Source organism: Pseudorca crassidens, chromosome 6 (genome assembly GCF_039906515.1).
Source record: "Pseudorca crassidens isolate mPseCra1 chromosome 6, mPseCra1.hap1, whole genome shotgun sequence".
Taxonomy (NCBI): domain Eukaryota; kingdom Metazoa; phylum Chordata; class Mammalia; order Artiodactyla; family Delphinidae; genus Pseudorca; species Pseudorca crassidens.
In genome coordinates this window covers 69,134,644-69,152,073 of record NC_090301.1, presented here as the reverse complement: position 1 = coordinate 69,152,073, position 17,430 = coordinate 69,134,644, and the positions used below count along the sequence as shown (strand labels likewise).

General features: G+C 35.2%; 1 protein-coding gene across 2 annotated transcripts in view; it reads right to left on the bottom strand.

Annotated features, from left to right (window-relative positions):
• KCNH7 (potassium voltage-gated channel subfamily H member 7) overlaps window positions 1–17,430 on the bottom strand; it is a 449,578-nt gene that overhangs the window by 22,793 nt on the left and 409,355 nt on the right. For both annotated transcript variants that reach the window (XM_067741723.1, XM_067741724.1), the window contains exons 10-12: window positions 5,752–6,004; window positions 2,601–2,806; window positions 742–841 (exon numbers count right to left, since the gene is read on the bottom strand). In XM_067741723.1, the coding sequence (XP_067597824.1) occupies window positions 742–841; window positions 2,601–2,806; window positions 5,752–6,004 (559 nt within the window). The remainder of the gene's footprint in view (window positions 1–741; window positions 842–2,600; window positions 2,807–5,751; window positions 6,005–17,430) is intronic.

Here is a 17,430-nt window from a genome sequence, read left to right as displayed (position 1 = left end):
AGGAAAAAAAAAAATCACCAGTGGTCCAGTGTGGAGAATAGATGACAGAGGGCAAGTTGGGAAGGTGAGTTGAAATGTGTTTCAGTATTATGGTAGCTTGGTCCAGAGTTGCGGCTCTGAAGATGGAGAAAAGTGAAACAATAGAGACCTAGTCTGAAGAGTAAATGGATGTGTTGCAGGTGCCACTAACAAGACTTGTTACCAGGGTGGATGAAGAGGTTGAGAGATGGTTGGTTCCTAGATAGATCTGTTTTGTGCAGTTTATAGAATGGTGATGCCATTTAGAGACACGGCAATTGATGGAGAGAGAGGTTTCCAGCGGGACATCATGATTTCAATTTAAGAAATGTTGAGTTTGAGCTGCCCTTGCGATTTCAAGTAGATGGCTTAATAGGCATTTGGATGTATGAGACTGAAGCTCAGATGATCTGGGATTAAGATATAAATAGGTACATCTCCTATGTGAAAATATAATTAAACTATGGGTATAAATGAGATTACTCAGGGAAAGAGTATGACATAGAATAAGAAAAGAAGAGGGCCTAGGATCAGGTCTTGAGAAACACTGTTGAGAGCTGTCAATCAGAAACCATATCATTAGCTACTGAAAAATGCAAAGGATTTGCCTTCTTAAAATCTGAATAAAGTTTATCCTTGAAATCAGAAGTATAATGAGCATTTAAGTAAGAAGAACTGATAACAACATGTTCTGCATTTAAATTTTAGAAAAGAATGAATTACCTTTCTCTCCTTCACTATCAAATGACAATCTCCTTCTGCGTAGTTTACAGTTGTCTCCTTCAGAATCATTCATGGACTGGGATTGTAATAAGAGATCAGCCTTTGTTAATGGAACGTGAAGATAAAAATGGAAGATTATTCAATTTGAACACAATATATCATCAGTAAACTCTTTACTATTTCATATTATTTCAACCACTTTGAGATTTAATTATTAGATTGCAGGCAGATAGCTACAATACTTTGCTTAATAGTTTTCTCTAAATTATAAAATAGTCTGCTAGAATAATCCTAGTAGTTTCTCCACCTAATGGGGAAATCAGAGTTGTAGAAGTTATTTATCAGAAATGTTTGGGGATGATGTTGTCAACATTTAGAGACAACATATTCCTTCATGCGGAATATATTTTACGTAACTTGGTAAAGTTAAATAAAAATAATAATAATTTAAAAAATTGCAGAATCTGCATTACTGCAGAGAAAAAAGTGTAAACCAATTATAATTAGCTATGATGTTTAAATTACATGGTAATGATGGCAAGGTTAAATTTCACAAGAATAAATATAAGGTTGAATTCAATAAACACTATGCTCTGAACCCTTGATTATTTTGTTCCCCATTCCTCCTTCCTCCCTCTTGTAAACAAAAGTGGAAGTTTCCAAATATTTTTTTGGTTGCTGCCTAAACTTTTTATGTAAGTAAGTTATCTGAGGTAGATGCCTGTTGTTTTTAAAAGCAAAGTAAGAATGAGGCTGGTGATCTCAAACTGCAATTTGATAGAATTCTGAATTAAAATCATTATAAAAAGAATATACTCTTGGTAATGAACCTCTTACCACCTAATTATTTTTCAACTTTTCAGCTTTTTGAAAAGAAGTAACTATCTGAGCTGGTGGTTCAGGTTATCGAATGGTACTCTTGTGACCTTAAAATCTTTGTCTCTCACAGCACCCTGGGAATGACTGTAACTCCAGGGAGAATGAAATATACCACGTTTTACCTAACTCTTGACTTGAGGATCTTTTATTTGTTAGCATTAAAATACACTGGCAAGTGTCAAAACATTTGGTTTCTGACAAAAAAGTATTTAGAATTGGAGTTGGGGTTATGAGGTTTGGGGGGAAGGGGATGGAGGAATAACCTAGTAATAAATTGTGGGCTGCAAGATAAAGTCTATATTCTTAGAATACTCGTAGGTCATAAGGAAACATTTTCATAGTGGAAGAGGGTGAGGGATATAAGGGTTACACTCTCAAAATTCATCCTAGGTGAAATCATATGTAGAATTATTTAAAATATTATTTCTAGTAGAGTAAATGTTCTTCATTCTGTAGCATTAATTTTGACTCAGGTATAAGCCTGATTAATTTATACTTCTGCAATTTAGAAATTGTGTTAAATACGGGCCTAAATTTTAAGAGTTTAACTTCTTCGTAATTATTGAAAAGGTATCGGTAAACAGTTTATGGTGTAAATAATAGCTGAGAGAATATTTTAACCTCTTTATAAGATAAACTCTTCTAGGCAATTTTCAATAGACTAGAATCACCCATTTATTACAAATAATTGTCACACTTAATATAAACCAAGGCTATTATAAATCAAATATGTCACCCAAGAGTTCCTAAAAGGTCAAATTTAATTGAACTACCTAAAATTATTCAATATACTTGAAAGAAATTAGACTGAATTCCTTCTCTATAATTGAGAAATTCCAATATTAAGTTAGCTTTTCCTTTCAAATATTCACAATTGCTTAAGTTTTTCTACACTAGTCCACTTGATCTTTCAGAGGTATCTGGGCAATCCAAGAATAAAATAAAATGTCAGAGTACAAAAGTAAGCAGGCAACATATACCTTTGCACTTTCATGCCTTAGGTTGAAAGTCAACTCTAGGTTTGTGAGAAAGTGATCAGAAAACTCAGGATACATGTCCAAAACCTCTAGCAAGTCTTCTCTCTGGATCTTATGCAAGTCACAGTACGTGAGAGCTCTTACATCTGCATTAGACTTTCCAGGTTTGGCATAAAGATGAACCATTTCTCCAAATATATCATTTTTTCCTAAAAAAGATAAAAGGAGAAAAGGAAAAAAAGGAAATAAAAGGAATCTGAACTTAATGTTTTCCTTCTGAAAGTAGAAGGGGACCACTGACCAATCCCTGAACCAAAAATTTCATAGGTAAGACCCTACAGCCAACAGACACTTGGGCAGCAAAATTCCAGTACCTCGTACTGGCTGCCCCAGTCATGTTTGTTCACTGACCGGAATTTTGTCTCTTAGAGCACTGGTCCTGGTATAATCCCCATTACTTCCTTGCTTTGATTCTTTGGCTAAGCATCTGGAATGCAGCAAACACGGCTCTAGTCTGCTATGCCACACATTGCTAGAAAAGAGTCTTGCCAATAGTAGGTGTGGTCTAATTTTGTCAACCTAGGAATATGGGAAAGGCTGTGGAGAGTCAAATTTTAAAACTTTCTATCTCAGGATGGTCTCGGGAGGTGATGCCAAACATGGGGTTTTGGTGGAACTCTTTTAACACTTAGAGGACTAAGGGTACAATTTGAACATACCCTGTTTCCTTTAGTAACCACTTGTGGATTTGCCCTTAATAAAGTTGCCCAATTGTTTAATAAATCTAGTTACATTTTCTCAAAAAAAAAAATACAGTCATGCTTTTTTACTATATGGCCTTATGGCCTTTCTTCTAAAAGTGTGCCCTTCCTGCTTTTTTGCCAAACCTGGGGTTATTTCACTGTCTGGCTTCTGATGGGCACTCTCCGCATCCCCTCTGCCTAGCCACGTGTCACCTCTTTCCTAGGTGCCCTTCAGTGACGAGGATGATAATGACAGCAACAACAAACGCTGAGGACTAAGTAGGTGTCAGGCACTGTGTCAAATGCTTAGTTGTATTATCTCACTTGATCCCCAAAATAACCTCATGAAAAAATTACTAATTATTATCCAAATTTTATGAATATGGAAAGAAGATTAAAGAGAGTAAACGGATTAGGTCAAGGTCACCTTCTTAGTTGGGTGAAGTAAAGGGAGGGAGAGAGTGGCCATGACTAAATCCCATGCATTCTGACTCCAGTCATAATCTTTGCACCCTTGATATATTTCATCTCCCAATATTCTCCCTGAAAGTCATGGCCACTTAGATTTTTCTGTCTCTGAATGTCAAGGCACTTAAAAATCATACCTATGGAATACATGCGTAATAACTACTGATGGATTCTTGATTACATAACTTTTAAAGGTAGTCAATGGCAGCGTAAAATGTACCTTCTTACATATATCCTGAAGCGTCTTTTCAGATTTAGAAAAAACTCCCTGGATCTGTTACTGTAGTTTTTGGTAGACAAGTTCATATATACCCAACTATGGAAACTACCAAGACTTTTAAACAATAATGTTCATGTAAAAGAAAAATGCTGTAATGTTCTTATTCTAAATGTGAATATAACGGGGAGAAATCAGATGCCATATCTTTATAAGAAAAATTAACATTGGAGAGAATACATTAACTGTAGTTTAAATAAATACTTAGCTTTTCAAAATAGAATAAATAATCACTATTTCTGAGGATTTTAAGTGCAGATTTACATGGAAATGGAGACAGAAAAGGAGAATCTCTTGAAATTCTTTATAGTTTTGATACTTCAGTATAGATATTATCAGAGAAAAGCTCTGAACTAAATTCAGCATGAGCTCCGTATTTTAATTAGCTACGTGAGTGTAAATGAGCAAAGGGTAAAAAATTATTATTTTATAAAGCAACAAGGCTTGTTACCTTCCTGTAGAAGTTAGGGATGGCTGATTTGAAGATCAGGAATGCAATGATGTGTGCTCCTTCCCTGGCAACATACTAGAGCAAACTGTCAAAGCCAAATCTGGTGAAAATCCCACTTTATTGTTTAGCTGCTAAGTGATTTAGAATATGTTTTTAGCCTGCTTATTGGATCGTAAACCAAATTGTGCATCTGGTCAATTTTGAAAAAATTTTCAAAAGGCTCTCATAATAAAATTATCAAAATAAATAGGAATCTCTCAAACATCTTCATTCATGTATTGGGTCCTGTGCTATGCCCATTTTGGTTCTGCGTAGCAGTGAAGAAAACAGACAATATCCTTGTCCTTTTGGATGTTAACATCAAGAGTCAAGTGAAAGGAAATCACTGACTTATTTGCTTCTTATTTAAATAGAACCAGATTTAATCTGCAGGAAAAAAGAAGTGCACATGTTCACAGTCATTGGGGGTGGGTATTCTCATGGGGAGACGGAGGCTTAAACATACTGGCTAGGGGATAGGAGAGGACAACAACTGATCTAGTTTCTCTCTGCTCCCTTGTTCTTCCCCATTGTTCTAATATTCTAAAGAAATCTTACAAGTTCGCAATGACTAAATTTATTTTTGAAGTGGCAGATTGGATAGATGGACTTTCTTTTGCACCCAAACCAGTTTAACTTATTACTAATTTTCATCTCCTCACCACTTTTATCCCTAGGTGTTAAGTTTATAGCCCTATATTACCCAGGTAAGGACTCATATAATTCTGTTTGATGGGACACAGCAGGTAAAGTGCACAGCAAGTAGATGAAATTCATCAACATATAAACCCACTTCATGACAGGGCATTGGCACATGCTAGCAAGTATGCTTACTACGTATATATTTTATTTAAGGTGATAAGATCTCAGCATGAATCCAAGATCCTCTAACATGAAAAGGAAAATGCTGACTATTTTCATATATCTGGCCTCAAAAGCTTAAGGAGGTGCCAAGATGGAAGCATTTACACACCAGAGAAAAAGTGAGACAGTCAAGAAAACATATTTTCTGCAAGGTTAATTTGATTTGAATTGAATTTTAAATAAAGCTTTAAAATCACTCATCAGTCTTAGTACTCATAAATAAATAGGAAAGTCCTCTTTTCTATCATTTTAAACTATGCATTGCACTAGCTAATAACTGAATTTGTGACTATCCAATTCTAAAACACTCACCCAGAATAGCTACCACAATGTCATCTTTGAGGATTTCAATGGAGCCTCTGGATAAGAAATAAAGTGCAGTGAGGACGTCCCCACAGTGAACCAGGGTATCTCCTGGAGGTGCATGGGTGGTCTTGAACTTCATTGCCAAAGCTCTAAGGCAACCTTTACTTGCCCCTCGAAAGGCTTTGCAGTTTTGCAGCAAAGTCTGGTTGAGATGTAGACAAATGTCAGCTTGTAAACATTCTGGGAAACCCTTTAGGACCTGAAGGAAAAAAAAGAAAGAGTTTCATACTACCGGCGCACAGGGTTACCTCCACCTGAAATAAAGTATATTTCGCGTTCACAGAACTGCAGGTGTAGTAAATGTCACAAAGGAGTTTTTACAATGCTTCTACCTCGCCTGCCTTAATGAATACTTGCTTTGCTGAACATGTCAGAATTTTAACTCAAATACTTGTTCTCTGAATTAACTGCAGGCATTCAGACGCAACACAAATGCTGTCTCATTAAAATGTAATGCCTACAACGTTTCACACTGCTTCTCATTTCCTGCATTGTTATGTAGCACCATACTGTGCACAGATATAATGCAATGTGACGATTAATAATACATAACTAATGAAAGGTGGTACAACTAGAAAGACAACCTTTAGAAGGAATCTCAAGTCAATTTGGACTACTATCTCTGGTACACATCTTCGTTATAATTAGGAAAAATAATGATCCTGAAATAGCCACGGTATTTGTGTCATATACCAGAAAGTGTCATATACCATACTGTTAGACCTTAGCTAACAATACTTGGAATATTTATGTTTCATATGCACATTATTAGTACTAAATATTTTGATAAGCACTGAAAATAGAGAAAGGGAAGCAGAACAGCAAACGTACTTTAAAACTGTAGTTCAGTTTTCAGAAATGGAAATTGTGCCAGAAGTTACGATGCATACATAAACCTCCTAACAGCTCTACTGTTTTGACAACCTATTCAGTGACTAAATTAAAACTTGTAAAAAAAGATTAAACAATAGCTTGTGATGAGTGCTACTCAATTTAAATTGAATAAAATTTTATGTTATTAAAAAAAATGTCCAGTATACAATGGGTCAAGGATACTCAACTCTTCTGTATGTGTCTTAGCTATTTTGGGTGGCATATAGAAATTTTAATTCTCAGGTTGACTCTCTTCTGTCAGTAAAAATGAATCCATTTAAATATTCTTTGGAGTAGAGGGAGAAGGCCTTATATAGTGCCTAAAAATGTAATTTTAGGATTTCCTACCTTTTTGGGTCAACCTTCTTATTGCTGTCCACTATAGCTAAAAGTAATAATAAATTATTTGTGCAGATAATTCAAATGCATGTGGCCCGTAGAGAAACTTCAAATTAGATCATATTTGAGTTAACTCACAATTTTTACTATGTTAAAGATTAAAGTAACTACAGGGATCCTGTGTCTGCAGGACCACTGTGTGATGCAATTGGTCAGACTGATTGTGATGAGATACAAAAGGATCAATGAGAGACCTGAAACATGACAGCCACTGTTTCCAGTCTTATTTCCTTCATTGTAGGGTCACCCACAGAAATGGGTCAAGGGTGTTTAAGAAGAAAAGCCACAGAATATAAATTCTGGTCATGAATTTGCCACAGGCTGATGCTTGTGCAAGTCACTTGATCCATCTGTGTTTCTTTGCCAGAGAATAAGAGCCTTTGCAATATTGGAATTCGTCGTAAGTTACCAATAAATAGTGTGTTGATTGTAGGACCCTGCTCATCCAGCTCCAATCAGCCACAGAAACTCAGACTTTTACCTTAAAGTTCCTGTATTAGCTGGCTCAGACTCCCAAAAAAGGAGCTCTCCTCTGTCTGAGTTCCTAGGCACTCCTCTGAAACCTCTCCCCTTAACTGTAACCTTCAGGCTTCACCTCCATGACTGGACACCGGTCCGATTGCCTGCTTAGACTGGAGACCTCTCCAGAATGATGACTTGTCTTTGCCCATTTCTGCCTTTGGAGTTGGAGACTCTTTTCCCACGCTTTGCTGGGATCACAAACAACCCAGCTCCTCTCATGGAAGCAACCCTCTAGTTTGCTGGTCCTTCTACCTGTCTAAACTAATCACATTCAATTCTTTGGCACGTGATGCTAGACTAGAGTTAAGCTAGGTGTGGACACTGTCTTCTGAAATGGGGCCACTTTATTTGGAGGTGCTATGTTAGGAACAAACCCCAGTTCACTGGCTTCTCTGCATATGATTTACTTTTCCTGCCTGAAGCCCACTATTGTGGTCTCAGTGTAACTCTCAGATGTCCCCATACAGATAAAAACATAAAGAACATTAGCCCAAGTAACAGATATGCCTATTTTTCTCTTAGGGTTTATCTATAAAGGCATTTTATATTTCACATAAATGGAGATATTGCTACCGTTATAGTAGTTGGAATGAGAATACTGAGCTTACAGCTGTTATTTCTGTCATTTTCCTGAAGTTTCTCAATTATACTTTCTGAATATAGCCTGGTTACAGAAGGAAAAATTGTGCACATGTGCGTGTGTGTGTGTGTGTGTGTGTATGCATGCTTTGAATTGGAAGATGCAGATGAGATGATGAAATAGAGGTAGGGGTTTTTCACTTCTCTGGGTGCGATATGAGCTATGGAATCAGATAGGCATGAGCTGAAGTCCTAGTTCCATCCCTTACTAGCTGTGACTTTTGTCAAGTCAATTAAATTTTCTTGAGATTCAGTTTCCTTTATTGTAAAAATAATATCTACCTCACAGGGTTGTGCCCACAATTAAATGTCATAATGAATGTAAATCATCCTGTGCATTGTAGATGTTCAGTGAAAAGTGTACTTCTAGCTTTTTCTGCTTTTTTTTTTTCTCACACATATTTATTGTTCCTAAAGAACTGTTGCATTCTCTTTGCTAGAAATTGAGAGATACATGCCCAATGTGTTCTTTTCGTTGGTCTCTTTGGTGAGTAGGAAATTCACCACTAAATTTTGTGTTCCATTGCCTCAAGAGAGTTTAAGAATTCTTTTTCCTTTCATCTCTCTAACTTTTGTTTCCTGTTTCTGACTTGTGTTAAATATTTTGGTTTACTTTCACTTAGGTTTTCACTGTGAATTGTCTTAAATCCTTTTTGAGAGTGGTCAGTTACTAAATCAATGTACAAATATGTTCTTGGAATTCCAATATTCTTAGAATCATCCACAAAACCTTAAGAGTGCTTGAGAAAGTTTTTCAACATCATTCTCAAGGGTCTTTACTATATGTTGTCAGCCCCTAACACTCAACCTATTAGGAGTGGCAATCACTGGAGAGAATGACCTCTAATAGGAGGTACCATAGAGTTCCATGGAGAGGACTTTGTTTGCATGGGGGGAAGATACACAGATCTTAGCATGAAGGACTTGATTAAGTAATTCTCCTGTGTTAGCCCTTAACTGACTTTCTTAATTTTCTTAAGTGAGTTACATAGATCATTCAGGTAAAACTCAATAGAAGTTAAGATTTAATAATGGAATCTCTTCCTAGCCCAGAGGTTTGGATGTCTAAAATAAGTTAGCAGCATCGGAATCTGGCTATGCCTAAGTAAAGGGATTTTAAAGTGGGAGTTATAAGAGAGGGAGCTGTATTGGAACAGAGGTAGAAGAAGATTGAAAAGAGTGGGTAGAAAGGGTAAGTTTAAGTGGGTATTTATCCAAGGCACCCCTTTCCATTGGGCCCAGCCATTTTACCTTTCTTGCTTCCAATGGATAATCCTTTTTTTGTCAGGTTTGGTTCCTCTGCTAAATTACCTAACTTGGAACTTCCTCATTCAGCACTCAGATAGTGGCATTTTACCAGGCCTAGCAGATCTGGCTAAAAGACTATCTATGCCAAGTACACAAGTACAAACCAGGACACAAGCTGGTTTAATGATTATTATAGTCATGTTGCTACCCTCTATACAACCTTCTAGTTTGTCAAGCTCTGGAGCTGCTGTGAGGGTACTTAGCACCTTTCACTGTGCATCTGGAGCCATTGTTTTATGGAGTTAGCCTGTTTTCAAAGACTAAGGAGCATCACCCAGAATTAGTTTCATGGCCTGCAGCTTGGAAAAGCAGTCCTCATTCTTTTAGCAAATATTTATTAAGTATCTACTGTATACCGAGCAGTATGCTTAGCATGAGAGCATAGCAATGAATAAAACATGTTCTGAAAATATCCCTGGTCCTCAAGCCTCTAAATGCTCAGATTAAAAAAAATTATAGTGTTAATCAGAATTTCCCACATTTTCAGCCAAATCTGGACATCTATAATGCACATTTACAATACTAATTGTTGTTGAAAGGAACCCTCAAGGGAACAGTTAATTTAAGGTGAGTAAAAAGCTGTAATTTCACTTTTCTAAAGTTCCTGAAAGTTCCAGAACATTTTTTTCAAGGCTGATAAAAATTCCATATCTTAATTATGATATAAAGTCACTTGAATATTTTATAAATGTAAGATTAACTTCCCTTTACTTGAATTTAGGTAGACAAAACTCTGTGGAACTCTCAAATTATGTAAGACAAATGAGACATTTGTTCTTTTAAGTGAGTATGGAGTGTTTTCTGTGATTATTAAAAGAAATCAATCCCATAAGTTAGCATTAGAGAGCCCAAAGTTTAGGGACATTCAAACAAGAAGCACCCAACAACCACAAAACAAGACAGAAGTATTAAATCAAAGTAAAACTGAAGAAATTATACAAAGAGAGAGCAAAAATAGAAATAACTATGCCATAGAAAACATCTATCAAACCCTATTATTCCTTCCTCAAATTTAAGATACCAGATTCAGTGTTTGCTGTTTCTTAGCCTGGATCACAAAACACTCTCTTTTGGTGGTATGTACACTTTCTAGGTTATGTTGGAAGAGCATCAACAATTGAGTTTTTACCAAAAAAAACACCCTCTTCCATAGTGTTTTGAAGTTTTGTATTTGCTTTTGAAAAAAATCAAAATATATTCTTTAATAGATGCCCCTTATCTAGATAGTATTGGGAAGTTGACCATGGTGAAATGAATGGTTTCTGGTTTGTTTCACTTAGCACAGCTGCGGAGAAGGACATTCCTAAAGAGACGCTAAAAAGGGCACATTGAGAAAGACAATCTGAGTGTGGCAAATGGTTCCCCTAAATAGCAAATTAATCATAGAAACAGCTTTGGTAACTGTGATAACTGACATTAGGAAATATTCTGGGGAAATTCATTGGGTCATTAAATACATGTAAATCTTGACAAATTAAAATTAATCAAAACACAAATTAATGTTCCTTATGAAACACTAAACCTCAAGCATGATTATTAAGTAGATTATGCAAGAAATATATCAAATCTTAAATTTCTGCCCTAGAGTACAACCTTAATATTTTATAGCATTTTTGATTCTAATAGAATTATTGCTTGCTATGTGAGCACTCTAGGCTTGATAAATCTTTAGCACTTAAAAGTGCTTTTTGTTGTTTCTAGAAGTTAATATTGCTTTTTGTTGTTTCTAGAAGTTAAACCTTGCTTTTTGTTGTTTCTAGAAGTTAATATTCTTCTTTAATGGATTCCATAATTTTGAGGTCATCCCAGATTATATTATTTCTATGATTATGGTTTATCATTAAGTGATAAGAAGCAGATATTTTTCATATTTCCTCGGCAATTACACATTTAACCACTAATCAAGGTAGGTAGATTCTTTTAGTAGTTTTAAACATATAAATATATATAGCTCTAGTCTGAAGCTCAAATTGCTTTTTCATCTACTTTCTTATTTTACTTTCATGCGGCTTATTATTTTATTGCATAGGGCCATCGTACCTGGCCAGATTGCTGGCAAAGCAGGGCACTGTAGAATCCATGACTAAGGGCTTTTATAAGTCTTGGGAAAATTAACTAATTTTCTACATGCAACTTTTCAACATATATCATATGGTTACATCATTTAGGAAAAAAACATATGAGCAGAACAAAATCTTACTGCACACAGACATGGAAAACAATGTCATAAATCCTGAACAAGTTCTGGTGCAAGTAAAGGTTCCTTGAAAAATGAAACAGAGTCCTCCCTCCTGCATCTTCCCCTCCCCTCTCCTGCAGTTCCCATCCCCAGTTAACAGCATAACTATGAGATGTTCCTTTGCTTTCGGAAGGACACAGTCGGGGCCTAGGATGAGTTGGAGTGTGGGTGAGGATGTGCAGGCAGAGGGGATTTATTACTTTTGCATACATATTCTTGCTACTCCAACTCTGGAGCCTTCTGCTAAATCAGCAAAAACCTGACTTAAAAGGATGCGTTAGGATTTCTGAAATACGGCCTCAGGGGAAAACCTTGGAACTCACTAGGGTTTCTAAAGGTAACAGGAGGGATCAGCATCCTGAGAAGCAATTTGAGGACCTTCCCCTCAACTGCCCAATTACTTGAGAGAGGGAATGAAGGAGGGGATGGACAGAATTTAACCACAGTGGATGAATGGACATTTTTGCAAATACTTTTTTACAAGTGGATTGATTATAGATGATCTGAGCTTGCTTACAAAGTAAGGAAAAGGGAGGTGCAATCTGCCAGGTGATGAAAAGAGTGATTTAAGTACCACTTCACACTTGATATACCATTTTGAACTTGGATCTAGTTTTATATTTCAGAAAAAATTTCTCATGTATAATATTTTAAAATCAAATCTTCTTTTGATTTATCAACTTTATATAAGGAATATAGAATGGTGATTTCCCCATTTTTCATGTGAAAGCTGAAGTATAAGTGCATTAAGGGATTTTATTTGTGGAAGAATTAAGACTCCAAACTTACTCCAGGATTCTTCCAACTATTGTGACTTGCCATAGCTGTTCATCAGATTGGATTTCAAAAGCTGCTACTAGTATGGTGAAATACAAAATGTTTCCCACTCATTTTATTTATTGGTTTATCAGTAAGTAAGAAAGAATAAAAATGTAGCATAAATGCCATTTTCTTTTTGTACCAGTTAGGGAATTTGTTCCTCAGAAAGATTAAGGCTAGACAGCAATTCAATTGCTTTCTAAGGAAACTGATGGTTGTATCAGCAATTATATAACTTTTGCAAAATAGCAGAAGCTCTCAAAATAGTAGAAGTTCTCTTCCTCCACCTATTAGATTCCGCTTCTGTAAACTATGTTGATTCTCGTTACCCAACGCTCTGAATGTTACGTATTGTTGTGTCCCTACACGTTTCTACTTCTACCAGTTGAGTTACAAACCAGCAGTGTATGTTCTGAAACCTATTTATGTCAGCTGTACTTGTTCAAGAAATTATGTAATTCAATCGTACTACACAAAAAAGAATGAAATAAGTACGTGTAAAGAAAGAGAGCAGGGTTGCCCCATCCCCACGAAAATAAAGCTAAATGTTTTGGAAAACCTTTATAAAGGTGAGTCATTTTAAACAAATGCAACCATAGATAATTTTTGCACTACATGTGAGTGCTTAAATATTTATAATAGTAGAAAAGTTTATACAGTCCCTTAACTCTGACTGTAATCCAAAAAACAAGAAAAAAAATTATTAAAATGCGACTAAAAAAATCAGAAGTATGTGAAAATTAAGAACCACACTCTATGATAACCTTTGGATCCAAAAAGAAATAATTTACAAAGCAACAGAAGGAGAACATTTCATGTCAAAACCCATGGAACCACAGAAAAACTTGCATTGAAAGGAAAATATATAGTCTTAATGTCTTAGATATTACAGAAGGAAAGACTCAAACAATAAAAAACCTTAAAACAACTGTTAAGAATAATAGGACAATACAAAGAAATAAAAAAGAGGGTAATGAAGGCAAATTCTGAAAATGAAAAGAATAGTAGCAAGAATAAATTAATCCAAAGGCTAATTCCTTGAAAAAGATCCAGTGAAATCAATGAACCTTTCAAAGGCCTGCTACAGGAAAGAACAAAAATATACAAATTTAGCAATGATAAGGCAGATGTACCTACTTATACAGAAAAGACTGAATAAATGAATTAAAAGAGAATCCTACAAGCAATATTGTAACAACTTTGAAAACCTAGATGAAATGGATGAATTTTTCACAAAATATGAATCACCAATATTGACTAAGAAAGAAATGTAATAAATAATTACTGTAGTAGAGTTAGTGATTAAAGAACTACCATTAAAACCACCAGGACCACATGGCTTAACAGATGATTTCTTTCTAACATTTAAAGAGCGTATAGGGAGACTTTCAAGATGGCAGAAGAGTAAGACGTGGAGATCACCTTCCTCCCCACAAATACATCAGAAGTACATCTAATACGACCCAGCAATCCTACTACTGGGCATATACCCTGAGAAAACCATAATTCAAAAAGAGTCATGTACCACATGTTCATTGTAGCACTATTTACAATAGCCAGGACATGGAAGCAACCTAAGTGTCCATCGACAGATGAATGGATAAAGAAGATGTGGCACATATATACAATGGACTATTACTCAGCCATAAAAAGAAACGAAATTGAGCTATTTGTAGTGAGGTGGAAGGACTTAGAGTCTGTCATACAGAGTGAAGTAAGTCAGAAAGAGAAAAACAAATACCATATGCTAACACATATATATGGAATTAAAAAAAGAAAAAGGTTCTGAAGAACCTAGGGGCAGGAATAAGGACACAGATGTAGAGAATGGACTTGAGGACACAAGGACGGGGAAGGGTAAGTTCGGACAAAGTGAGAGAGTGGCATGGACATATACACACTACCAAATGTAAAACAGATAGCTAGTGGGAAGCAGCCGCATAGCACAGGGTGATCAGCTCGGTGCTTTGTGACCACCTAGAGGGGTGGGATAGGGAGTGTGGGAGGCAGACACAAGAAGGAGGGGATATGGGGATATATGTATACGTATAGCTGATTCACTTTGTTATAAAGCAGAAACTAACACACCACTGTAAAGAAATTATACTCCAATAAAGATGTTAAGAAAAAGGGAAAAGTAAATAACAATAAAGTGGATTTAAATAATAAAAAAGAGCTTATAATTATAGATCAATATCACTATAAAATAGTTGCAAAATTCTAAATAATTTACTAGCTGATAAACTCAACAAAGTATCAAAAAAATCTATGACCAAGTAGGATTTATTTGAGGAATGCAAGGAGATTTTTAAAGTATTAGTGTTAATGGTGAAGCTATTTTCATAAAGTCAGCTATTACTATTCAAAATTATTTTGGAGAATCTAATGAACTAATAAAGAAAATAAATAGTATTTTTTAAAAAAGAGAATGAATTTATCTCTTTTTGTTGCTGATATAATTGCATACCTAGAACATCCAAGAGTTAATCGAACAAACAAAAAAAGAATGAGGCAAATAATTTGTTAAGGTGGCTATAAGGAAGATAAATAGTTTATATATTATTTATAAGCAGGTAAAAATGGAAATGTGTAATATATTTCATTTGTTTGACTAAGCTATATAAATTTAAGAATAAATTTAATAACAAAGGTAAGAATTTCTAAGAACATTATAAAATCTTGTTGAAGGAGATGTAATTTTTTAGGATCTAAATCAGTGGCTCTCAATCCTGGCTACATGTTAGAATAGAAATATAAAAATACTGATGCTCTGACTTAGCTATAAGCAATTCTGGTTTAATTGTTGTAGGGTGGGTCTGAAGCACTAAAATTTGTTTAACATATTTCAGATGATTTTAACGTGGGGCAAAGATGAGAATTTAATATTGAAATTTCAAAATTATGTAAAAATTAATATAAAATTCATAGAAAGGAAAGTGTTAGCAACAGGAATACAGTCCATTCTCTATCCTTGCTGAGGAATACCGGGAAAGAAAAGTGACCAGCTAATGACAAAGATTAGTGACCTGCTCCTGGCAAGCACACTAAGGGTGTGGGGCAGCTCCTATCTATGGAGTGTTTTTGGCAGGACGTGTCTAGTTTAAATTGCTTATGATAAACAAAACTTTCATCAGTAGATTTTGGTGTTTTTTTTACCTTCACCTTAGATCATTTCATTTCACATTACTTAAATCCTGTGTTTGATTAGGATAGTGAACAAGCTGTGACAAAATTCAGTGTATGTTAGATTAACTAAAAGTAATGTTGCATAGAAGTTTTGCAAAAGAAATGTTGTCTGGTTTTAACATATACTACCGACAGGGAAATACAGCATGACCTGGCTGTGAATGGTGTTAATAACCTGTTCAGGTAGAAGTAGGTGTGATAAAGATCCTGCTGCCCAACTTTAAAGAATGAGCTGCCTTTTATCTATCTTCTACCCAGAACTAGACTTTTCTCTACTGTTTCTTCACAGATGATACAGAAGTTGGGAAGTATTCAGTCACAACCATCCACTCATCCACCAACAATTTCCCATTAAAGTGAATCCCTGTGTTCATTCCTCACTCATAAGAAATAAATTTCCAAGGCAGCTTGTACTGGAATAAACTGATCTGAAGGCTTGCAAAGCACTTGGTATCTTCTTCTTAAGATCTTGGAGTCTTTAAATTATAGCTCATATTAATTTTACTATTATTGTTATTTTACTTTATTAATAACTGTTAGGCTAATGTTCTTTCAAAAGCAGATTTGTTTTAATGTCATCAATAGACCTATAGGATATGACTTTCTGGAAAATGTCATGTAAGCTATGTAACTTCCAGACTATAAAATGTGAATGTTTAATGACCAAAAATGTTACATTCTGCTTAAGTGTTATGTCATTGCATACACAGTTTAGGGACCTCCCATGTTAAATCTGAGACAGAACACATACTAATATGCAAAGAAGGATCTCTATGCTTTGCTTATGCCTTATGATTACATATATTCTTGAAATTATTAGTAAACTTTAATATTGGTTACAAGTTCTGATTTTTGTGTGCCAGATTTGACAACCTGAACTTTGGGTTGTCTCAAAAGCCCAACATGGAGTTTGTTGTAAACGAGTTAAAATAGTCATATATTTTATATGGAAGAATAAATACTCTCAAATGCCCCCCAAAATAAGAAAAACAAGATTAGTAAGAGTTGACCTATCTTGTCAGAAATTGAAGTATGGTATAAAGCCACTAAGTATAAATCTTTATTATATTGCCACAGGAATGGACAAATAGAGCCAATTTGGGAGTAAAAATATGTATTCCAATTATACCTAATAATTTAATGTGTAAATCAGGTGGTATTTAAAATCAACAGAAAAAGTACTATCTTCTATTCATGTGAAGAAAATTTACAGAACTACATTTCAAACATATTCAGAATTTTCTTCCAAATCATATAACAAAACTTAAAACCTAGGAAACTACTTGTACAATCCATAGGTTTAGTGAGACCTTTGTAAAACAGGACAGGATCTCTGAACTGTACAAGAAAAGTTGACTAATTGGATGATATTAAAAAACAAAAAAACTTTACAATTCAAAAGATACCCTAAACAAAACCAGCATATTGAAAAGAGATTAGGAACAAATTGCAATATAGATGACAGATAAAGTGTCAATGAACTCTTTGTCTATAAATTATAAAGAGTTCTTAAAAAATGAGAAGAAGGGCTTCCCTGGTGGCTCAGTGGTTGAGAACCCGCCTGCCAATGCAGGGGACACGGGTTCGATCCCTGGTCCGGGAAGATCCCACATGCCGAGGAGCAACTAAGCCCGTGCGCC